Source organism: Lonchura striata, chromosome 21 (genome assembly GCF_050655825.1).
Source record: "Lonchura striata isolate lonStrDom1 chromosome 21, ASM5065582v1, whole genome shotgun sequence".
NCBI lineage: Eukaryota > Metazoa > Chordata > Aves > Passeriformes > Estrildidae > Lonchura > Lonchura striata.
Window position 1 is genome coordinate 3,874,811 of NC_140723.1, and position 24,068 is coordinate 3,898,878.

General features: G+C 55.9%; 1 protein-coding gene across 2 annotated transcripts in view; it reads left to right on the forward strand.

Moving 5' to 3' along the window:
• Window positions 1-6,025: 6,025 nt before the first annotated feature.
• AJAP1 (adherens junctions associated protein 1) overlaps window positions 6,026-24,068 on the forward strand; it is a 38,189-nt gene continuing 20,146 nt past the window's right edge. For both annotated transcript variants that reach the window (XM_031506666.3, XM_085558833.1), the window contains exons 1-2: window positions 6,026-6,162; window positions 23,001-23,668. In XM_031506666.3, coding sequence (XP_031362526.2) covers window positions 6,134-6,162; window positions 23,001-23,668 — 697 coding nt within the window. In that variant the 5' untranslated portion in view covers window positions 6,026-6,133. The remainder of the gene's footprint in view (window positions 6,163-23,000; window positions 23,669-24,068) is intronic.

Genomic DNA, 24,068 nt, shown 5'->3' on the forward strand with positions numbered 1-24,068 from the left:
GACTCTGCTTGGCCCCCCTGGGCTCTCAGCTCCCTGCCAGACAACCCTGGCTCTGCAGCCCACGTGCCAGAGATGAATCCAACAACTGCCTGTGCCTCCATCGAACCAAAAGGTACTTGAGGACAACGCTCAGGGTGGGCAGCTGCATTCCTGCTGCCTGTGCAGAGGATGATTAAGATGCTCACTCATCTGTCCTCAGGGTCCTGCTTCACTCAGGGCTTTGCAGCCTGGCCAGGGAAGCCAGTGAGTGACAGATGATTGATTTGAGCTCATTCCTATCAGCCCGCACTCCTATCATCCATGCTGGAAGAGCGGCAGAGCCAGAGCAGTTTCATCAACACAGTCCTGGGCCTGCCTTCAGGATTCCTGTAGCTGGAGATATGTGACATGAGCAGCGTGTCCCCATCCCACCCCACACGCAGGCACGCTGAGCATCATGGCATCCCACGCCAGCCTCAGCCCAACCAGGGGCTCATAAATTTCTTAAGCCAGAGCTGGAAATCAGAGGTGTAGAAGAACCTCAGGGCTGCTCCTGAATACCAAGAAGAAGCAGCACTGAGCTCCCTGCTCAGCTCCAAGGACAAAGCATTCCCCAGCTCCATCCCCACCCAGTCCACAGTGGCCCATGGGTGGCTCCTAAGGGGCCTGCAGGCACTGAAGGGTGAGGACCAGAACTTGGGCAAGCTCTGGGGGTATCAGGGATGGAGATTTTGGGGATTTGGCTCACCCTGGGGCTGGAGGAGGGGTATGGAGGGGGAAGGCATGTTCCCTGCTTTCATTAGGATCCGAGGCTTTAGCGCAGCTCTGCTGCCGGGCTGCTAAGTCAGGGCTTCACGCTTTCTAATTTTTTCTTTTGTCTTGCATACACACACGAGACAGATTTTGCTTCCACAAGGGATATTTATAGGACATATGTTGGAGCTTGAAGAAGCTGATTAGCAATGTTTAGCTTGAAAACGGAAGAAACTGCATGAGAGCAGCCTGGCCAGACAAATACTACAGAAGATGTGAGCTTTGGGGAGCAGCTCTGCGAGAGACAGAAATGTTGAAGGTTATTGACTGAAACAATGCACCATTTTCAAAGCATCAGGTGCCAGGTTGGCAGCCCACGGTCGAAAGGAAGAAGGGAAGGTTTTGGGGGTGTGGTAGCTAAACTTCTGATTTGCATCAGAGCAGCCCAGGTTCAGAGGGGGTCAGCACCCACCACTGGACAGTGACCAACATTTGCTTGGCAACAAGCTGGGTTTGGAGCCAGATAAAGAAAGAGGCTGTTAAGAAGCAGATCCTACGAGGTGGGATATTTTTTTTTTTTTTGAAGAGGCTGTTAAGAAGCAGATCCTATGAGGTGGGATATTTTTTTTTTAATCAGGGCAGTGTCCTCCCTTGCCCAACCAGCTCAGTGTAGAACTCTGCCTCCCTGGGGAAGTAATCAGGACATTCACACATAGGCCTGAGGGTTTTTGTCCCTGCTGAGGGGGCTTGAGAAGCAGCTGTCATGTCTTAAAGGGGAATAAATTATCAAAGACCCCCAAAGCCCCTTCAGACTCATTCCTGGGGCCTTCCACTGGAGGACTGCGCAAGACCCACAGTGTTGCAACACTCAGTGAAAATTCCCATCAGGGGAGGTACCTGGCATTCCCACCTGAACCTGAGCCTGTATTAACACATTGGACTCTGGGATTTGTGGGCTTTCCCCACCCCAACAGATCAAGACTTAGACCTTCACTTGGAACAGCAGACATCTAAATTGCAACAATCAAGTCTTGTCACTGAATCCCTGGATGCTGAGATCTTTCTGCTATCTACTTTTATCCCTTCTTTCTCTTTCTTTTCCTTATACATTTTCTTAAGTGATACCTTTATACTTTTATATTGCTATATTTTTTATTAATAATAACCAAAATTCCTTCACATCCCCTTTCCATTGCAACCAAATAGTTTTAAAATAAACCTCTAATACATATATATACATAAAAAACACTGGTCATTTAGTGTCATTTCACTCTGATTTGCCCCAAGGGGCCTATTAACAACAGCCTCAGTTACCCCATTTTCAGCTCCTTCCCTCCCTCAGGGCCCCAGGACTGTCTGAGACCACTGGGCTCCTGGAGCTGGGGATGTGAGGTGGGCTCTGCCTCCCCTCCTTGGGGAAGGACTCTGGGGACACAGGCAGCACACCTCGCTGGAAAGGTGAGCTGTGGCTGCAAGGCTGGCTGACACCCCCAGGCAGGCAGACCCCACAGCTGGGAGGCTCTGGGGCTTTGGATGACTCTTCTGGGCTTGCAGAATGGGCCCATGAAATCCCATCCAGCTTTTCCCCATGTCAGCCCTCCCCTCCAAATCTCCTGCCTTATGATTCTCTTTCTGTGGGTCCAGCCTGCCTTGCTAGGCAATCTGGTTTAGACCATTTCAGGAGTTTGGGGCTGTGGGGGATGCTTTCTGAAGGGAATGCAAGCCTCAAGAGAGCTGCTCACTGTATACAATCCCCAGGGTGCTTTCCAGAATCCTATTCCCTGTCAGCACTGGTCTGAAAAACGAAAGGACAATGCTACAAGGAGGCAGAAATTGCATTATACTCCTCTGTGCTTCACAAGCTCCAAGTAACACTTCTGCTTCTCCCGTATGAAAAGGAAAATGGGTAATGACAACCTACTTCTACTGAAGAGACAATTTTCACTCCTCCTTGGCAAGTGTAGCTGGGACAGTGTCTTTCTCTCCACTCAGAGGCAAATTAACAGATTTTGCCTCAGAACACGGTGGATGAAGTGCAGCTGGCAGCGTTCCCCTGCTGCGGTTCACGGCACCCTTGGGGTGCTCACACCTGGCCCAGCTCACAGTGGGTGCCTGGCTGAACACACAGGGGCTGTTATGGACAACCTGGGAAGTGCAGACCCAATTGCAGGGAAAAAAAAACCCTCTTTTCTCCCCAAACACAGATCTGCCAGAGCATCTGTGCACCACAGCACAGCAGCCAGCCCCAGCCAGCGCCTGCAGCTTTGCACCAGCATCAGGAACTTTACTCTCTCTGAGTGATGACTCTGAGAAGAACAAGTTAGACAAATGAATTCGCTAATGACTTCCTTCCCTCCTACTTAAATGGGGGATAATTCATGGTTCCTGCTCCCGCAGCGGGGCTGCTCCGTCGCCTGCCCGTGGCAGGCAGCAGCGCTGCTGAGAAGATGAGTGAGACAAAGGGGGCCAAGATTGCCGAGTGGCACCGCCTGCCTTTCCAAACAGCACCAAAAACGCTGTGCTGGCTGCTCTGGGCAGGCACAGAGCGAGTGCTGCACATGTCGCTGGGCTGGTGACAGTCAGGCCTCTCTGGAGGGCAGCAAGGATGCACACACTCTCACCAGGTATCTCATTCCCTGGGAGGTTTCTGCTCCAAGCATCCCAAACGAGCCCTGAACCCAAATAATTGCCTGCTTAGAAAAGCTTTGCCTGAACACCTGCTTTGGAGCTGTCGAAAACTTCATCTCTCCTTTGATCTGTTTTGTTTCTGGAAGCTTCTGGCTGGTGATGATGCAATGTGGAATTGAGGCCAGAGCTTGAGAAGAGGTTCAGGGCCAGAGGAAGGCTGATGATGAGGGCATGGGGGCTTTTACCTGACTGAGGTGTACAGATTATAACAGATATTTATAGCAAAAAATTCAGAAGCTCAACCCGCACTGCGAGGCCCCAGATCCCCAGCATGGTCCTCCCTGCAATTGCCCACTAGCTCCACACACGTGGCACAAATGGGGAAATAATATTTTTTTAAGTGGGGCCGAGTTAAGAGGATTTGTTTGAGATGCAAGATAGCTCCCATTAGCGTCGGCTTATTTGGGTTTATTTAAGCCTTAATTGAGTGTCTTTTACTTAACTGCGTTCCAGTATCTCTCTCAGCCTCCTAAGAGACAATCACATGCTCTTCCCTTCTTCTCTCTCAAAATCTTTCATGTTAGTGAGCTGGGTTTAATGGCTGATAAAGTCCATGGGCTTACAATAAAGCTGAGCTTTCTTTCAAGTCCCTGCACATGCAGCCCCCAGGAAGGTGTGCCCAGGTGAACCCTGCGTTTTGTTACCTCTCTGTGGCAAAGCTGCTTTAATCAGCAGCTGTGAGCATTGTGATCATGGGATGTTTTGCCATGAATACCCTGGGGAGGCAGATTTGACAGAGCCACAGCCAGTTTATAACTGGCCTCACTCCAGGAGGTGAGGAGGGGACAATCAGCTTTGTGGCACCAGCGAGGGTGGGATTCACTGGTGGCTGTGAGGGAACCAAGCCCTAACCACCCCAACAAGTGAGGATCGTGCTTAGTGAAAACCAAGCACAGCCTGGCCGTTATTTAGGTACTTTTGTAGCCTTGGTTCTGTCTGGGCTGGGATGGGAGATGTCTGTTCCCAGGCAGCTGCCACCTCCCAGCACAAGCTGGTCCACAGTTCAGCCCCTGACATTTCATCCTTCCCACATGAGGTTCCTTCTGACCTGGAGCCCAGCTCCGAGGAAGGAATGTGGGGATTTGGATGCTGAACTCCAGCACCTCCAGCAGCAGCTGGAGCTGATCCAGCAGGAGCACAGGCGAGCAGCAGGGGCTGGCAAGGTGTCCAAGGGACAGTGCTGACCTTCCATCCAGCTGCCCGCTCACAGCAGGCTTCTCTCTGAGGAATAAGTTTCTCTGGAGGCAGAAAAGAAACGCAGTGAGTCAGAAAGGCAGCAGAGACTCATCTCTACACAAGCCTTGCTTTCTGCTCTGACTGTTCAGAGCCAAGCAAGCCGTGGTCCCTGGTGTGCCCCTTCCTCGCAGGTGGTTTGTCCCTGTGAAGGGACACCCCAGCAGTGCTAGCTCTGTGCACCATGTTTCTGCTCCTCACTCGTAGCCAGGAGCAGCTTTGAAGAATCTATCCCCAAATGCATACAAAAACTTATTTTATTGCAGCAGCTGAACAGGAAAGCAGCCCGGCTTTTGAGAGACACACTTTTCTTACAGTACACCAGGAATAATGTCGCTCCTTACTGGCAGCACCCCCGGAAAGAGAGAGAACGCATCAGGCTCTGATGAAACACCTCCCAAAATAACCAGCGCCTCTCCCCGCACGCTCCCCTTTGTGCTCGGCTGTCTTTGGGCGAGCACGGAGCACGAAAGGCACTTCCAGCCGAAGGGAATTCGCTGGTGGCTGCGTATCTCTCGGTGCGGGGGCCCGAGGCGGCGGTGGCGGACCCGCGCTCCCGCTGGCCCGACACTGTACCCGCGGGCCAGCTGCGCGGAGCGGGATGGAAACTCTGCCAGGGTTGGCTCGGGAGCGGGAGGCCCGCTCCGGGAGCAGGATGCCCGCTCGGCCGGCTGGTGGAGCCCGCTGCAGAAGCAGCCGGGCCCGCTCCACCGGGCAGCGGGCCGGGGCTCCCCGGGGCTGCCGAGCTGCGGGGGACCCCTCGCCCCGCCCGCAAAGCACGGGCTGAACCCGCGCTGCCCTGCTGCCCGCTGGTCGGCACGGACTGTGCGGGACATCGCGGATCCGGGGTGCGGAGCCGCTGTGCCGGTGCCCACCGGCGGAGCGGGGGCTTCGCTCCCCGGGGCCGCCGGCGGGTCCGGGGAAGGAAACGGCTGCCGGAGCCGGCGTCCCGAGGAGGGACGGGCCGTTCCCCGGCGGGGTCCTGGCACTGCCCGGCGATTCCCCAACGGAGACGGAGTCGCAGCCGGGTCTGGGTGCAGGTGCCGAGCCGGGTCCACCCCCGCTCGGCCGCGGCGCGGAGGGGCCGCGCTCCGCCCCCGCCTCCGCCCCGCGCAACTTCCCCGCGCCGCGGCCCCCCGCCCCCGCCCCGCGGGTGCGCGCAGAGACGCGAGCGCGCCCAGCCCCGCCGCGCCGAGCCGAGCCGAGCCGAGCCGAGCCCCGGTGAGCCGCACCGCGCCGAGCCGCGCCGAGACGCGCATGGGGCGCGCAGCCTCCGCGGGCGCGCAGCTGCCCCGCCGGCGCTGAGGGGCCGGAGCACCGGAGCACAGACCCCCCGTCCTCGCCCCGCCGCCGGGCATGCCCGCCCCGCCGGCCGCCGCCTGCCCCGCCGCTGAGCGCCGCCGCGGGCGCGGGGCGGCGCGCCCGGATGGAGCGCTGAGGCGCTGAGCCCCGCCGGGCCGGGCCGGGCCGAGACGTGACGATGTGGATGCGACGGCTCCCGGGAAGCAGGTAGGACCGGGGAGTGATGGCCCCGCGGGCCAGCGCTTAGAGCATCCCGCCGGCGGGCGCGCTCGGGGAGCGGCGGAGTTAAGCCATGAACTTGGAGTGCGGAGAGGGCTGGGGAGCGGAGCGGGTGCGGGATGAAGAGCGGTGTGTGAAGAGGAGCGGGAAGCGCTCGGTGCAGCCGGCGCTGCCGGCGCCCGGGGAGGCGGCCGGTCCGCGCTCCGCGCGGTGCCGGGCTCCCCCCACCCGGTTCCCCCGCCCCGCTCGCCCGCCCTGCCCGGGAGATGAATCCGCGGTCAGCGTCCCCTCTCCTGCTGCTCAGTCTCTCTTGGCTGCCCCGGCTTGGGGGAAGGGGCTGGGGGGTCGTCCGGGGTGCGGGCAGATGGATGGATAGACGGATGGATGGATGGATGGATGGATGGACGGATAGATGGATGGATGTGTTTGGGAGATTAATCGAGAATTGCAAAGCAGAGGAGACGGAGGCAAAGTGTTACGTAACACATTTTCATTACCGCTGCGAAGTCATCTGAGCCGAAATCTTGTTATTTCCATGGTGCTGTGGCTGGAAAGCCCTGGCTCCGGCCCCTGCCTATGTGCGGCCCCGGAGCCCCAGTAGTACCTGGGTTTTGGTGGTTTGAGCCCGTCTCAGTGGAATCGAGTGAAAGCAGCAGCGGGTTAAACAAGTGAGACCCTAAGGAAAAGTGAAATCCACGATCTGTTCTGTTCTCCCCAACCCGGTTTTGTATTTGGAAAGCCCTGGGACTCAGCGGTTGTGTTGGGCAGGGGTCAAACTCCAGACGTCCCTCCACCGAGCGGGACGGTGCTTCTGGCGCATCACCTGCTGCTGGGGAGAGAGGGGTCGCAAGGCGAGGAGTCCCGAGCGGCCACCCCGCTCCCGCAGCTCGCAGCGGGGCCTGTGGCTGCTCCCTGGGGAGCAGGACTGTGTGGGCAGGGGAGCTGCGGGGTGAGCGGGTGGTGGGTGTAGCCCTACCCCACGCAGCACCTCGGGGAGCCCGCGCCGCCCCCCGCGCCCCCGCGCTCTGGCAGAACATGGCTGCAGCTCGGGGGCACGGAGGGAGGCAGGCAGGGCCCCCCGAATCCACGGAGAGCGAGTGGGATGCGAGAAGCCTTTGTCCGCCACCCGTGGGAATCGCTGGAGGCTTTGTCCCTCTGTCCGGGCTGTGGATGGAGTCCTGGAGGGTGAAACCTGAACTGAGGTTTTGTCTGTGCTGAGCAGCTGGGGGAGGCCTTTGGCTTCTCTTTTACACTCCCGTGCCGCGCCGCATATTCCAGAGGCACGTGTCGAGCTGGCTTCCAGTGCTCCCCTTCTTTGTCCCGTGCCTCTGGCTGGTGCACCCCACAGCCCGGGCACACGAGCACTTCGCGCTGCCGCTGGAGATGTCGGTCCATCCGTCAGCCGAGGATGCGCTGCTTGCGTGTGGGAAGGACAGAGTCTGTGGTGATGTAGTGACCTTAGGAATTCCTCCCGGCAAAAGCACCTCAGGGTTTTCTCAGGGTGCCACGCGTTTGGATTTATTTCGTGTCAGGTGAAAGCCCAGTGGAGCTGGAGGGCCGGTTCCCAAGGCTTGCGCGGCAGAAGGCTGTAATCCTGGGAACAGAGGACGCCCTCTGCTTTGTTATTTTTGAGGAGAGTTTAGCAATGGAAACAGGAGCCCTCTGCTTGCTTCCCTCCTCAGTTCATTCGCCTTGCGAATTTCTGTGCTCTGCATCCTGGATCCCCAGCACCACGCTGTCCTTTCTGCCACCTCATCATCTTCCAGTCCCTCCGTGTTTTATTTTTAATAAGAGATAACTTTACTGCTAACCTTGCCTGCTGCTCTCCCTTCTCTCTTACTCTAATTGCTTCTGGCTTTATTTCTGACATTTCCCATGTCATTTCTCCTCGTTTTCTCGACGACTACTAGAAAAATAGCTTCAGGAGAAGCAGCGGAGCTTCGCAGCGCCCGTTTCACCCCGCGCAGCCTGTGCCTGGAGCGGCTGCCCGCGGCGGGGAGATGGTACCAAGCTGCTCCTTTCAAGTCGGATCCCTTTCGCCCGGGGCGGTGGCAGTGCCTGACCTCGCGGTGAGCTGCGCTGCTCTGCCGGGCAGGGCAGGACCTGTGCATTCTCAGAATTATTCGGTTTTTGTGAAGGGGAGCTGCTGCTCCCCGGTTCGGAGCGGGGCTGAGCGAGCAGCGCTGCCCTGAAAGCCCCTGCGAGGTCCCAGCGATGCTCCAGCCCCGCTCTGTTCTTGGCAGGTGTGGGTGTTGCGGGGTGAAATCTGTTCTTTTGGGAGGTGGCAGTGGCTCTGTCACTCCCTGAGTGTGCACAGACATACGTGTGCGTGCACACGCCTGCGTCAGTGCCTGCGCCCGCCTGCGAGGGCACGGCAGCTTTCTGCAGCGTGCCAGGCTGCCAGCGCTGCCGAGGACTTCCCCTCCATAGCTATGAATATAATGTTTTAAACAATATGCCACGGTTTTTACAGCACGGAGCTCTGGAGTGATTTGCAGTAGGAGTAAAACCACCGTTTGAAATTTCTCGGTGATTGTATAAAACAACTCATTAAAAGCATACATCCTTGCACATTGGCTCTGTGGAAACTTTATGGGCCTTGTACTTACTGCCAAAGAAAACATTTTCCATGAATTTCACTCATCAGGTTCACACTGTCAAATGTAGATTCAGCCGCTCGTCAAAGATGCAAGCCTTGCAGTCTGGGAAGTAATGAGAGCAGTAAGCAGTGGGAGTTAATGGCCTCCACTGAGGAGTCCTTACTCATCCTGCATCCACACAGGGGCTGAGCTTGCTGCTCCCGGGTGGATTGATTGCCACAGAAATTCATCTGGTGTCACTGCCTATGATACTTAACAGGCACAATAATGCTTGAATAAACTGCACTTTTATGCAGCGGTTTGTACCTCTGTGCTGACAGCAATTTCCCAGATGAGGTGAGGGGAGCAGCCGCTTCCCAGAGCGTGAATAATTGTTCTAATTACACCGGAGCCACCTCCTTGTCGCTGTGGTGTCTCCAGTGGGGTGGCAGGTGGGAGCTGTCGTGGTGCTGCTGCTTGCCCAGGGTGCCTGGGGGCTGCCCCGTGTGGCAGCTGCTGTGCCCCTTTGGCAGGCAGGACACGGGACGGGCGAGCTGCCGGCCCAGAGCACCACGGCTTGGCTCTGCCCCACATAATGGTCATCTGCTGGAAAGAAGGAGTTGCTAATGTCCCTTCAGAGCCCAGCTTGTCACAGGGAAGGGCAGCCAGGCAGAGGGCAGATCTCCAGCTGTGTTCCCACCTTCCCTCACCCGGTCTGATGCTCAGGCTGTCCCACCATGCTTTATTTACCTCAGTGTCCATAGGTATGGATGGATACGGGGCAGTGGTGAGCGCTGCAGGCGGATCCCAGGGGCAGCTCCACAGGGTGTGAATAAGCCGCGGAACTTCCAGCAGATCTGAGGTTTATTATGAAAATGTATGCATGCCTCAGCTTTTAAATATAGCTAATGGGAGAAGGGCTGGGAGGAAAGATTACCAAGATTACTGGAACCTCAGTGTGCTGAGCAGGAGCTGCTCTGCTCTGTGTTGTGGTTCCTGTTGTTGTCCTTGAGGGCTGGTGGTGACCAAGTGAGCAACAGCAGCTCAAACCCAACAGAGTTTGGGTTTGATAGCAATGCTCTTCTAGCAGGATAATTCCTGGAGGCTGAGTGTGTTGAGTGGGATCAGTGGACAGTGTGACATTGTTGGTGCTTTCACTCCCTCCTTGAAAACAAAAAGGTTTTTTACTTCTGTTCTTCCTTCCATCTTTCCTCCCTTCCATCTTCCTTCCCTCCCACATTGGGTGGTGCTGCTGGGAGGGGTTCCTGGCCTAGGCCAGCATCCCTGCAGTCACCATGAGTTATGTGGGGCTGTTCCCAAACCTGTTGCTTGGCCCTTCCTTGCCTTGGCTCGCTGTTTTCATCAGAGTGATTTTTTTCACTAAAAGAATGTTAAACTCTGGACCTGAAGTGACTCCTTAAAAATGGAATTTGAGTAGATATGAATATTTCTTGTGGCTCTTCTTACTGGGACTTGCACCTACAGACTTTGATAGCTTATATAATTTCCTGTGATGGAGATGTACTTCATCTAATTTCACTTGGAAATGCATTGATTAAATCAGAACTGCTGAGAGATTTAAACTGAGTCTCAGTGGCCTGAACTTAACTGTGGGAGGTTTACCTGCCTTCATCCTTCAACATTAATTTGGTTTTATGAGGATTCCTTGTGAAATGAGGTTTTGTCTGCTGCTGAATCTCTTCTGCCTTCTGGGTTTATCAGTTACTTTCTCTGGCCTCAGCGGCTCTGCAGGGCGAAGCTGCACTGAAGCCTCTGTTGGTGCAGCTCTGAGCTTCACTGTGGACACAGTGGGGACCAATGGGCATTTTGGCTCCATTGCCCCCGAGTGCTCCTTAAACTCTGCCCAAGGTGGAGGCAAAGCGCCCACACTGCCTGTGGAGTGCTGACAGGCCTGGGTGCTGTGCCATGCGTGCTCACACGGGGCCAGGGATGCTGGGTGTGATGCTCTTGGGACAGGGTGGAGACCTGCCCCAAGTGCAGCGGTGTGGGAGTGTCCTCCCATCAGTGAGTGATTTGGCATTTATGGACCCAAGCAACACCGAAAAAAGGAGGAGCAACCCAGCTTGGTTGGAGGTGGATGAGCAGCTCCATGGAGATGAGCAGGGGTGGGGTCAGCAGGCGCCGAGTGCCTGGGGCAGGGGGCCAAACACCCACCGGGACTCGCCTGAGGACTTATAAAAATAAATAAAGCCAGTCATTCACAAAGTGCTCATTTCCAACTCAAATCTGCAAAATGTCTCCTTGTGACTTGGAAATGATGCGTAGGCAGGAGATACGCTTTGACATGCGACGATTTTTGTTGAAGTTTGCTCTGAAGGTCTTTCTCAGCAGCTCCGCTTTCCTGGCAGTGCTGGAGCATCCCAGGGGCACGGTGTCCTCTGCCAGTGGCTGCTGTGTCCCCACCAGCCAGAGCCATTGGGAGCAGAAGCTGTTCCCTGGCAAAGCATCTCTGTGGGTATGGAAAGGACTCTTCAGCTCCTGCTGCAGAGGCTGGCAGGGACAAGAAGCAGCGCCTTGGCTGCGGAGCTGCTCCGGACCCTGGCTGAAGCATCCATGGGATGAGGCTTAGCTGTGGCGAGGCAGGAGTGGTGAAGCTTTGCTTGGCTGGCTGCGACGCCAGCACTTCCAGCTCCACTGATTTCCAAATAAAGGCTGAGCAGAAGCTGCTTCAAAAACAACACGTAGCCTGGGAGAGTCGAGGCGCTTCCATCAAGAGGCAAGTCTGGATGATTGAGGTGGAAACACGAGCTCACCAGAGGGCACGTGCTCTAGCACAAGAGAAGGATGGAGATGGGGATATGCTGGCACAGAGATGACTGTGTGCCACAGGACAACGGCAGCACAGCACACACCGTGTGAGGGACCGTGCTGTGCCTCACAGCAGAGCGGATCTGTGGCTTTCAGCTACAGCTTGGCGAGAATTGATGGCTCTTCTCCACGAGGGTTTTGGCTGTGCCTCCTGCAGCATCCTGGGATGGTCAGGAGAAACTCCAGCTGTGTTTTGCAGCCATATAAATGGAGAATGTAGATGCATGATGCCAGCTGAGGAGCTGTGTAGAGCTGCTGTGCTCAGCATGGCAAGGCTGGGGACTCGCTGCTCAGCAGCAGCGTTCAAGGCGCCGGTGAGAGCAAACGCCGCTAATTGATGTTGCCACTTGACTGCACGCCATTCAGGTTGAAGATGTGACAAGGTCGGGGGCAGCCCAGGTTGTCCCCTCTGGGAATTGCCTGCCTGGCAAGCACAAGCACACGCGGCTTCCTCAGGGACGCGTTCCGTAATTGCCTGAGTCCCGCGCGTGACCCCAACCCTGCTCCCGGAGCCTGCGATAGCATCTCCGCTCCCTTTGCAGGACTCGAGTAATGAAGCATCAGTTAATTGACATGGACGAGGACATCCACTTAAGGACCCACCGGAACGTGGGTGATGAATGCCCGGAGATGAAGCACGCTGGGAGCGTGGTTGGCTCTGCCTCTTCCCAGACAGAGCCAAAGCTTGGCTGAGCCTGCAGCGGCGGGGCGTTTATGCAGGGAAAGTGTGACCGTTCCAGATGCCGGCAAGTGTTATTTCAGAAAGAACTCCAAAAATGAATCAACCTTTTTTTTTCTGCAAGTATCTGTCATTCATGGGTTTTCTTATGAAGTTTTTCATGGAAAGGATAAGGATGAGTTATTCATCTTCTTGTTTCTTGTCTTTGAAAGAGGCTCTACTTTAGCATCATCTGACGTGACACACTCAGGACTTACTCTGGGCTCCTGTCAAAAGTGACATATTCTCTGGCAAAATCAATTTTGCTAATTTTGATGGATGAGGATGGAAGTAAGGCTGCTGGCACAGGTGCCTTTGAAGGAAGTTGAGATACTGAGGGATGCAGGAGGTCATCCCCTGCTGCCAACACATTGGAGATAATGCTGCAAAAGTTTAATCTCTCTCTCAAAGGGGATTATTGGGTTTTTTTAATGAGATGCAGAGCACAGTGATCTCTGACACTCTGGCAGCTGGGCTTCAAGGGGCTGTGCCCCACAATGGCACAGTGTTCTTGAGGTGCTGGAGGCAAATCCTCATCATCAGGATTTTGCCATAGCTGCAGTGGGAGAGCCTGTGAGCTGCCTGGTTGCTGTATGCACAGTGAGATGGCCACTGCAGGGAGAACGGCTCTTCTCCATGGAAAAGAAATTGCTTGGCTCTAAAAGGGATTTAGAACTTTCTGTGACAGGATCAAGAGTCTTTGCCCCGGAGTTCATCCCCGCTGCCTTTGCTTTCTATTTTAGCTTGGCTTTTTCATCATCTTTTTGGGCTGTTCTTTCTCCATGCTGCGTGTCACGCTGACCCTTCTCTGGCAGCAGGATGTCCCTGTGGAGGGGCTGGGCAGGGCTGGTGCTGTCTCAGGAGCCAGGGAGGCCGGGAGCTCCCCAGGACCACCAGCTAGAGCCTTGGCTGAGCAATGCAGTGCCCTGCACTGAGCTCCCAGCTCCTGCGCCTTGGCTTTCTCTAGGCTTCCCTACTGACGTTTCACACCTTCAAAGAGAGCTCTGCTGCTCCATTTTTTCCTATTGTATTTCTTGCTCCATAAAAGCCATCTGTTCCTCTTTCTTTTTTCAGAGTCTTCATTCCTCTCATCTTCTCCATTTCTGTTAGAGTTTATGGAGCTTTTGAAATTATTGACGTGTTCCCTGTGTTCATTCTTGAGGATGACTGCTGAGATTTCCGGGCAGGCTGTGCATCTCCGGGCTGCCGGGGACTTCCCAGGAGAAAGAAAGGTTTGGATCTCAGTCACTGCAGGGCAAATTGAGAGCAGCTCCACCCAGAGAGCGTGGTGCTGGAGGGAAGACCTGAGTTAACTGGACTTCCCTGTGTGGACATCTAACTTCTGCCATGGGGAAGTGTTGGCTGGACCCTGTGCTGGTCGTCCAGATGCTTCCAGCGGGTCAACGCTTGTCTTTGCTCCTGGGAGCCCTTGGGGAGGTCATCTTTAAAAATCCCATTATGAGGTATTTTCTCCCTGGATGTGTTCCATGGTTGGAGGTGTTTCCCGTTGATGGATACCACAGTGGGCTCTGATGTGCAGCTCCCGCGAAGACACATCGTGTTACAAAGACACCACAGACCTCTTTTAATTGTTTTGTTTTAAAGCTTGTTAAGCTGCTGCTTTAGATGTATTGAGCCAACTTTTTTTTTTTTTTACATCAAAGCGTTTCCTGCTTTCATTGTAATGACATGCTTGAGCACATTCATTTGGAAAATACGATCAGCGCTGGGTTATTTATCTGGAAAGTGCTGGGGTTAAAGGACAGCATAAGCTGTAGATTTGTGCCATGGTTTTCCTCGCTGTAGGTCCTTCAGCACTAAGGGCTGGGTTGACTCAGTTGCTGTCTCTTGGAATCACATTGTGGATACGTATTCAGAGGAACAAAACCCTTCATAAGGCTCCAGTCTGGGATCTGGCAGGACTATTGCCATCCTGGTGGGAAAAGCCTCACCTCTGCCATGCCATGCCATCCCATCCCATTCCATCTCATCCCATCCCATCCCATCCCATCCCATCCCATCCCATCCCATCCCATCCCATCCCATCCCATCCCATCCCATCCCATCCCATCCCATCCCATCCCATCCAACAGCACTGGCCATTGCATCCTGCTCAGACACACCAATGCAGTCCTTTTATCCAAGGGGGAGGTCTGATCATCCTGAAGTTGATTGTACAGAAGGCAGATTTGTGGCAATGGAAGAAAATTCATGAGCAAAGCAGGGAAAGCAGAAATTCCTTGGATGGCGGCTGAGGAGAAGTGCATTGTCCTGCCTGCGCCTGTATCCACAGCAGGGAGCCACTCAGCTCAGCTGCTGGCCTTATTTATTGTGGGCAGCATTAACTAACACCAGGGATGATCTCTAAGCTCTGGTTTTAACGTGCTCCTACATATGTTGCAGTCCTGTTCCCTCAGCAGACTGATTTTGGTACATGGGGGAGTGTTTTCCACTGCTGTGATGGGGATGGGAGAAGGCAGCACCGTCTTGTGTGCCAGGTCACCAACAGCATGTAAAGTCTGGGCAGCGATTCTGTGGTGTCTGTGAGGAGCTGGAACACATGAGGAAGTTTAGTTAGAAGCTAAAATTATGAGGAAAGTCCTGATTTCCTTAGGTTTATGGACTGTTTTTAATATCAGCAAGAGCAGGGCTTGAGACTGCGGCTCTTCAACAAGATTTTGGTAGATCTGGAAATCTGAGACTTCCCAGCAAAGTTGTGTCTGAACTGGAGCTCTTGCTGCTGCCTTGTCCCCAGCGCTGGTGCGGAACTCGAGGGGGGGACGAATGGGGTAAGTTGGCGACAGGTGCCAGTTTGGGCTGGAAAGCCAGTGCTCACAAACCCCCTTTATCCAGGAGGGACAAAAGCCGAGTGTTATCGCTGCTGGGTTGATGAAACACCCCACTGTCCAGCCCTGCCACGCTAAATGCACGCACTGTTTGCTGGCTGGGGCGGCCGGGCGGCGGTGGGGGAAGCGATGGCCGTGCTGTGCCCGCTGAGGGGGATGTTCCAGCAGTACCATCACTGTGTTTGCTGGGAGGGATGCTCCAGTGGTACCCACATTGTGTGTGCTGGGAGGGATGCTCCAGTGGTACCCACATTGTGTGTGCTGGGAGGGATGCTCCAGTGGTACCCACATTGTGTGTGCTGGGAGGGATGCTCCAGTGGTACCCACACTGTGTGTGCTGGGAGGGATGCTCCAGTGGTACCCACACGGTGTGTGCTGGGAGGGTTTGCTCCTGTGGTGCCCACACTGTGTGTGCTGGGAGGGTTTGCTCCTGTGGTGCCCACCCTGTGTGTGCTGGAAGGAGAGGCTCTGGTGGTGCCCACCCCATGTTTGCTGGGAGGGATGCTCCAGTGGTAACCACACTGTGTGTGCTGTGGGAGATGCTCCTGTGGTACTCCCACTGTCTGTGGTGAGGGGGATTCTCCAGTGGTGCCCACACTGTGTGTGCTGAGGGGGATGATTCAGTGGTTCCCACCCCATGTTTGCTGGGAGGGTTTGCTCCTGTAGTACCCACACTGTGTGTGCTGTGAGGGGTGCTCTGGTAGTATCTGGGCTATACCCACTGTGAGGGATGCTCTGGTGGTACCCAGGCTGTGCCTATTACAGGGGATGCTCCAGTGGTATCCAAGCTATGCCCACTGTAAGGGATGCTCTGGTGGTACCCAGGCTGTGCTCCTGGGGGAAGATATTCCAGTGGTACTTGCCCCATGCCCACTGGGAGGGATGGCCCCATGCGCACTGGGAGGGATGCTTCAGGAGCACCCACAATCTGCCCTGCCAGGAGGGATGCTCCAGCAGTACCCTGGGATGCAGGGCCTTAGCTTGCCACTGTGTTGACCCCCTTGGGGAGCACTTGAGGCAGTTCATCCCCTGGCTTGGCTGGGACCTGTCTCACCACACTGGCAGATGAACCTGCAGCACACTGAGTCTTCCCAGGGGCGCCAGACTAGGCACAGAGCTGATGCTGCCAGAGCGGTGGCAGGTAAATTACCAAGCACTGGTCTTGCACAGAAAGTTTTAAGGGACGTGTTTTTGTCTGAAGATGCATGCAAACTTCTGGGTTTCCCAGTCTGGCACTTTTCAAATCCTATCTGAAATAATCCCTGAAGACCAGAAAAAACTCTCTCAAGCAGATGTCCTTCCCTCTCTAGAGCAAGCTAAGCCAGGCTGACCATAATGGACAGTGTTGGCCAGCTCGCTGTGTTAGCTCTGTTAGCTCTCATCCTCAGACTGGCTGGAGGCACTGGGCCTTTTGTCCTGTCAGTGTGTTTTAAAATATTTGAAAATGGGAACGGAACTTGAAACTCAGGGTTAAAGGTCATCTCAGCTTTGGCAGCAGCTGGGCACAGCTCGTGCCTTCGCAGCAATGCCACGCGGGCCTGTTCTCTGCCCGCTCCTTCTGACTCTTCCCCACATTGCTCTGCCACGTCCTGACTCTTCCCGTGGTGTGGTGTGGGATGCACTGGACAGCTCCTGCACTAGTGGGCTCCAGCTCTGTAGTAGATAGGGACAGGCAAATGGAAGATTTCGGGATGTGACGGAAAGCAAAAACCCTTCCCCCCGCACCCTACAACATGTTATCTACTACCCCTAGAACATGTAACCACACCTAACCCAGTAGTTTTCCACTCCTCACTAACCCTAGGAACCCTACCAACCCCCCTGATGTAGCAGAGTCCCCCGAGACTATTTAAACCCATGAGATAAGATAATAAAAGCCATTTGACCGTCCACCACATTGGTGTTAGCGCGTGTTAGTGGCCCGAGTGGCCTGTGCGAGACCAGGCTGCCGTGCTGTTCCTTGCAGCCAGGTCGCCTTGCCTTCCCCTGAAGGCAACATAGCACCAGCCCCAGGTGCCTGCACTGGGGCTTTGCCCTTCCTCTGCCTCTGGCCAAGGCAGAGCAGCCGGGGCAGAGCGCTGCGGAGCCAAAGCTGAGCGCTGGCGGCGTTGGCAGGGGCTGCGCCTCCCGCATCAGCACATTGGCTGATGGGACCGCTGGGTATTAATTATGCCTTCCGCACTCGCGGCTATTCAAATGGTAAAATTGTTTATTTGCAGCTGGGTGAGCTCAAGGCAGAGGCAGAAGAGTGAGTGGCTCCCCCCGCCACGGCCACCCCCCTGCTCCCCAAGCACAGCCAGGGATGCTCCAGCTGCCTCTATCTTGGCATTTCCATCCTGGGGGGACCCGTGGCTTCCCAGCCCCACCCAAGCTCTTTCTGCCCCGTTTTCCCAGGGAAGTGGGTGTTTGCTGTCTGCCTGGCCGCAGCAGTGTGACAGGGAGGATTCAACCTATTTCACCCTCTGCTGATTTCCCTCCATGATAAATCCCATCCCCTCCACTGCGGGAAGCGGCGTCAGTTTAATTACTTGTGGGGAGAAGGGGGCAGCGGAGGAACTTAGGACTTGTTTTAAATATCGCTTTTATTAGTAGGTAATCCTGAAGCTCAGGACTGTAATATAGATAGGTAGTGATGTGGCACATTTAATTTACTTAGGCGCTACTGTGTGTCAGCCTTTGTGCCTTAAGTCCCATTCCTGGCTTTAAAGAGCTTGGCAGCCATATTTTCACAAATTTATAATTGTCTGGGAAGAGGTTGGGGCTACAGATGGTGCAGTGTGTTGTATGTTCCCAGTTCCCATCGGGTCTGGGATCAGAAAAACTCATCCCGTAGCAGAACACGGCTCAGGAGAGACATCTCCATAGTGCTGCTGATGCCTGGGGTGCAGGGTGGGACATGGTGGACACCATGTGGGAGTGGTCCACGAGGTCATAACTTGCCACAAGTGTTGGCACTCATCCATGCTGCCCTCACATGGGATCTCCCCTCCTCCCAGCCCTGGGGAGAGTCCTGGCCCAGCCCAGAGTGCAGAGTGGCGGTGCTCCATTTCCATGGTGATGGTTGGTGCTGTGACAACAAAGGACAGTCACTGCACTGCAGGGATCATCACACAGGACACCGGGATGGAGAGGAGAGCGGCTGCAGCAGTGGCTGCAGTCCCCACCTCGGCGAGGACACACAGTCACGGGCCAAGTATCTGCCACTGAAGTTTTCCCCTCTTTTTCCTGCTCCGGTGTGAAAGTCACCCACTGGGATGCAGCCTCATTCTATTCCGTATGGAGCCACTGAGTTCCTGCATGTACTCTCATAACCTGCCCTGCTCCGAATGCCTTTGTAGGACACACAGCCATGCTGCCAAGGATGCTTTTCCTAGAGTGTGGTGCCTGCTTTCCTGCCTTGTCTTGCCTGGATCAAGAAAACATCACCCCAGCTCTCTGACCACAGCTCCTGCTCCAGGCATTCACAGGAATATTTCTGTCCCTGCCTCGCTTGGCGTTTGGAGATATGAAATGCTCTGAGTTCGTAAATCACCCCAACAAGGACATAACCTTGATTCCCTGTGCAATACCGATAGATTACCTAACAGGAGGCGTGAAATGGAAGAATGGCTCCATTTGTATAATTCTGCATTAAAAATCAGCCTATTCTACAGTTAATGCTCCTGTGAAGTGTCTCCACAGGCACGGGAGAAAGGGGCTGATGCTGGAGAGCAAAAAAGGACCTTTTGAAAGGGACTGCACTCAAGTGAGCCTTTTAGGCTTTGGGGAAGTGGGTTAGTGCTGACGGGTGGTGTTTTGATGTTTGTCAGAGCCGTGATCCCAGTTAATTTTCAGACACATTACCAGAGCCAGGGGTTTCTGGGAGCACAGCAGGTGCTCTGGATTAATCCATGTCCTGTCTGCAGTATCAGGGCTGCCTGAAGTGCTGCCATCCCTGAGGGTTCCCAGGCCTGGAGTAGGGGTTGTTCTGTCCTGCTCCATGCTGGATGCTCCTGCTTTCCCTCCCTGCACATGGTGGTTGGTTACGTGTGTGCATCGGTGGGAGCAGCCAAGTTTCACAGCAGCCTCTTCCCCACTGCCGAGGACTGTGGTGTCCTCCAGGATCCTTGAAATTAATCTCTCTCATCAAGTGCCAGCTGTCCTCCTCTTCAAAGCTCACAACTGCACCTGGAAGGGGTTTCATACAGGGGAGGACTCTGAAAGGTGCATTGGGTGGGGAGGCTGTGGCGGCTCCAGTGCAACATCCACTGTTCCGTCACCTTTGGAACTGGGATGGGCTCGGATTGGCTCAGGAAATGTCCCGGTGCGCCTGGTGTGCCTGATCCATGTCATTAGCCCAGCTGTTTCCATGAAATCTGCGCTCGTGCTTGTTGCAGGTAAATATTTGTAAGAGTTCCATTGCCCGTGTGTGAGCACGGCCGCCTCACCATCCACAGAGCCGAGGGAGTGGATTTGTGGCTGGTGGGAGCCAAGGCCTCGGACGACGAGATCAAGGACAGGATTTCATTTCCTCAAATATATCCGCTCTGTGTTTCTTTATCTAACCCACTTTCAGAGTTTTATTGAGTTTTTCCTGGAGTTTGAACAATATTTTGGGATAACATTCCCATTCACCTCCAAGATGGGAAAAGAAGTAATGTGAAAATTGCCCACGCTACACAAATTTCTTTGCAAAGTAGGTTGTGTGTGCTTGTAGAGGGGTGAGGAAAGCCCTGATTCCCGAGTGAGGAGTGTAACCACAGCCCTGCCTGATAGATCCCTTCTGGCCCACATGTACCTCCAGCCGAGGCAGATGGATGCTGTGTGTGGGTCTGGATGATGTGTTCCCTTCCCTATGCCAGAGCCCCTCTTTGGGTGCAGTTAGGGAGTTATTCCATGCACTGGGAGCAGCTCAGGGTCCTCTGCCTCCGCTCTGCTGTCCCTGAGGAGCAGCTCGTGCCGGTGGAGAGGTGTTTGAGCTGTTGGATGTCTCGGCAAAGCAGGAACGCCCTCACGGCCTCCGAGCAGCGGTGACTTTGTGCCGGAGCTCCCGAGAGGCTCGCGGTGCTCTCCTGCCTGTTCTGGCGACAGGGAGGCGGAGGCTCGGGGACTCCCGGGGCGCTGTGCCGGGCCGGGCCGTGCTGTGCCAGCCGCAGCGGGCTCTCCTGGGACAGCCCAGGTTTTCTGGGGCAAGGACAAGGAGGCAGGAGATGCGGGCGAGAGGTATGCCCGCTCCCTGGGTGTCCTTCAGGAGGTGTCATCCTGCTGGCAGCCTTGGCAGGGTGCTGGGGTGGGGGAGGCAGGGGAGGGCCGGGTGGTCCTGCCTCTGGCCGCTGCCGCATCCATCCCCGCCGCCGCGCCGGGCGCATCACGCTGCGTTGCCAGGACAACGGCAACTCCTACACGCTGCTATTTATTCTGAAGGACACTTGCTCTTATCTGTTGTTGCAAAGCCCTCAGAAGATCGCATGCCACGCAAAATTCCTCCGAGGTAACCGGACCGGCTGCTTCTGTCCCTGAAGCCATCTCCTGGGGACATGCCAGCCAGCGTGGTGGCAAGGAGAACACTCCTGGGGTGGCAGCCCCTTGTGTGGCATTGCTTGACAGGACGCTGGTGGGACGGTGACCCAAGCTGTCCTCGGGGCAGAGTGGGATCTGCCCCATCTGTGTGTCCCTTACTGTGTCCATCCCCACGCCAGAGCCTCTGAGCTGGGCAGCAGTGACAGCAGTGAGGGACACTGCTGCTGGGTGTCACCATCGCTTCCTGGCCGTGCTGGGACACAGATTTCCAGCATGACCCAGGGCAAGACAAGGGTTGGGTGTTGCCTCTGCCCACACATCCTCCTGATGCTGCTATGAATGATGCAGCCATGTCAGGCACGTTCTGCAGGAGCAAGCCCCTGCAAGTTCACACTGCCATCGCTGCAGCCTGAAATGTCACTAGGAGACAGGAGGAGGTGGAAACAGGGGGAATATCTGTTTTTCCTGTGAGCTGCCAATTCCAAGCACCAAGGATGGGCATTTTGCCTTTCAGAAGTTTCCAGGCAGTAGCTGGGATGCAGCAAGCACCAAGTTTGGGCTGGGCACATCTTCCCTTGCTCTGTTCAACAGCTGTTCATAAAAGTCTTGAGCGTGAGCAACACAGAGAGCTGGGAAGGGGATGAGGTCTGGGGGTGGGCACAGATGGTGCGAGGGGTGTCACCTGGGGTGAGTGACATGTCAGGAGGTGCCCAGCACCTTTCCTTCTTTGCAAGGAGACGTTTCAGGTGATGTTGGGGGGTTGGGCAGAGGCTGAAATCAAGCCTGACGTGCTACAGGAGTGATCCTGAGCGTTGCAAAGGTGAGTCTGTGCTTGATGATCCGGCTGGAGCATGAGCTTGGGGCTCCTCACCAGTGGAAGCACGGCACTGCCTACAGCACGTGGGGGACACTCTTCGTGCTGCCACCACTCTGTCGGCCTCTAAAAAAACCCACCACCACGGTTTGGGTGGTTGGTGGTTTTTTTGAAGCCTTGAAATCCTTCCTCCCCCAGCCTGAACTATTTTGGTTTCTGTTGTCTGTTTCTGGCTCTTCCCTTTCTCCTTCTGCGCTCTTTCCTTGCGTTGCCTTCTCCCTCCCCAAAATAAATGTTGTTACGCTTTGAAAAAATACCCAATTAGGAAAAAAGCAGAGATCCTCTGAGCAGAAAAAGCCTGTGCCTGGGAGTATCCAGGTCAGCTCCTTTAGCTTCACTTGCTCACGCACAGAGGGAGTGTACAAATGCTTCTGTCAACCAGATACACATTCTGTCGTGCTCCCAAGGACTGTGCGGGCGCTGCTGCAGAGGATTAGCCCGTTTAGCCATGTAAAGCTCTCATTAACTCCTGCTGAGTTCGACAAAAGTCTTTCTCCTGTAAAAGCTAAGTAAAATGGAGTAAAGATTTTTGGGCTTTGGCCTAATGATTTTTTTTTTTTTTTCCCCAGAGAGGTAGTGGGGGGAGAAGGCAACAGAAATTTGCTATCAGAGATTTTCTTGCCTCTTTACATGGGGCAGCATCGCAGAGGAGACATGAGGGGAGCAGAGCCTTGGTGTGGTGCCACTGGGGAAGGGAGAGGGCTGTGACATGACGTGATGTGACGGTGACATTAAAGCAAAATTCTGACTGCTGAAGCTGCCAGCAGCTCAGGGGTGTTCCAGCTGCTCTGTGGCAGAAAGGGCAGCAAAAGGGGCTGCTCCTCCTGCCCTCCCTGTGCTGCAGGGTCATGTTCAGCGTGGGTGCTGCACGCCATGGCAGGGGATGTGCCATGCTCCGTGGGAGGATGTTCCTGCTGCGGCGTGGGTGACTGCCACAGTGGGAGATGGGCTACACGTGCAAACACAAGAGCCCACGTCTGCTCCAGCCCTTTGAGGGATTCATCATGCTGCCTGTGGGCTCGGGAAGCAAGGGATGGGCTCTCTAATACCCCTGCATCTCAAGTGTCCCTGGAGTGAGTGAAAGCTTGTGCTGCTGGAGCTGTGCTGTCTGCTTTGGACAATTCACCCAAAAGGGCTGAGTTTGGGCAAAGCAGGCACTGGCCGCTCCTTCAGAGAGTTTCCTGGTAAAACCCATCCTCAGGTCATTCCCATCGTTCCCAAACCAACTGAAAAGTCACAGTTGTGAGGGGGGATCCTCACCCTGCCATGTTGGTGGTGGCAGTTTTCAGGGGGAGGGTGTGGAGCATGCCCTGTGTTGCCGTTTTGGGGGATTCTGGCTGGAGAACCGGGGAGGACAATGATACCCGTGGAGCTGGGGGATGTTTTGGGTGGCCGGGCTCAGAGATCTAGGGTGTGCCATACCGAGAGGGAGAACGGGGCTGCCCCGCTGCCCTTCTAACACCATCCCTGTCTATCCACAGGTCAGCTTGCCCGCTCGGAAGCCATGCTTGGATTTTAATAGCCATGTTCCACCTAGCCATGGACCTTGCCAGCTGCCAGCCCCCAGCCACCGGCGCCGCGGGGAGGCTCTCGCCACGGCCGGCGCTCCGGCACAGACTGTCCCGTGGCTCGCTGTGGGGCACGGCGAGCGGCCAGGAGCTGACACAACCCGGGCCCCCCTGGACCTGCGGCCCCGCGCCCCCTCTGCAGAGACCCCGCTCCCGCCGCCCGCCGCCCGCCGCCCCGCCGCCCGCCGCCCGCCCGCCGCGCCGCCCGCGCTCCCGGCGGGGCCGGCGGCACCTCCGCGGCTTCGCCCCGCGGGACGGGCGGCCCACGGCGCTGCCCGAGGTCATCGTCTGGGGCCCCACGGGCGAGGAGGACTCCCTGGAGAGCAGCACGCTGCCCAGCGCCTTCGCCACCACCACCACCACCGCCGCCGCCGCCAGCACCGCCGCCAGCACCGCCGCCGCTGCCACCTGGGTGACGGCCGCCACGCCGCCACGCGTGCCCGCCAGCACCGCGGCCCCCGCGCCCGCCGCCGAGCGGCCCCGCGCCGGCCCCGGCCGCGCCGGCACCGCCGAGCCGGCCGCCGGCCACAGCAGCGGAGGCAAGGATGCTCGCCCGCCCCGTGGGCTGGGAGACAGCACAGGTAGGGACAGCGAGGTGGCGGGACATCAGGAGGGCTGGCGGGTGCCGGAGCAGCGCGTTCGCCGCGGCACGAGTGTCCCGGTGGCAGCGCTGCCTGGGACGGGAGTTAGTGTGACATTAAGCAGGCGCTCGGAGGAGAGCGGCAGTGCTGATTATCGCTTTGATCCGAGGCGTTTTCCAGCCACTTGCTGTGTTTTCCCATTACAGTCTCCATCCACAGCCCATCTCCCGTAATCGCGCCGAGCATCACGCTCGGCACAGCAATGCCTTCCCCCAGCGCTGGCTGCTGCGTGGACATGGATGGGAAAGCTGCTTCCCATTTATTGCAAATTATATTTGTTATTGCTGATATTAAACCGTGGGATACCGGTGGATAGTTTACAGAATTTACTCACTGTGCA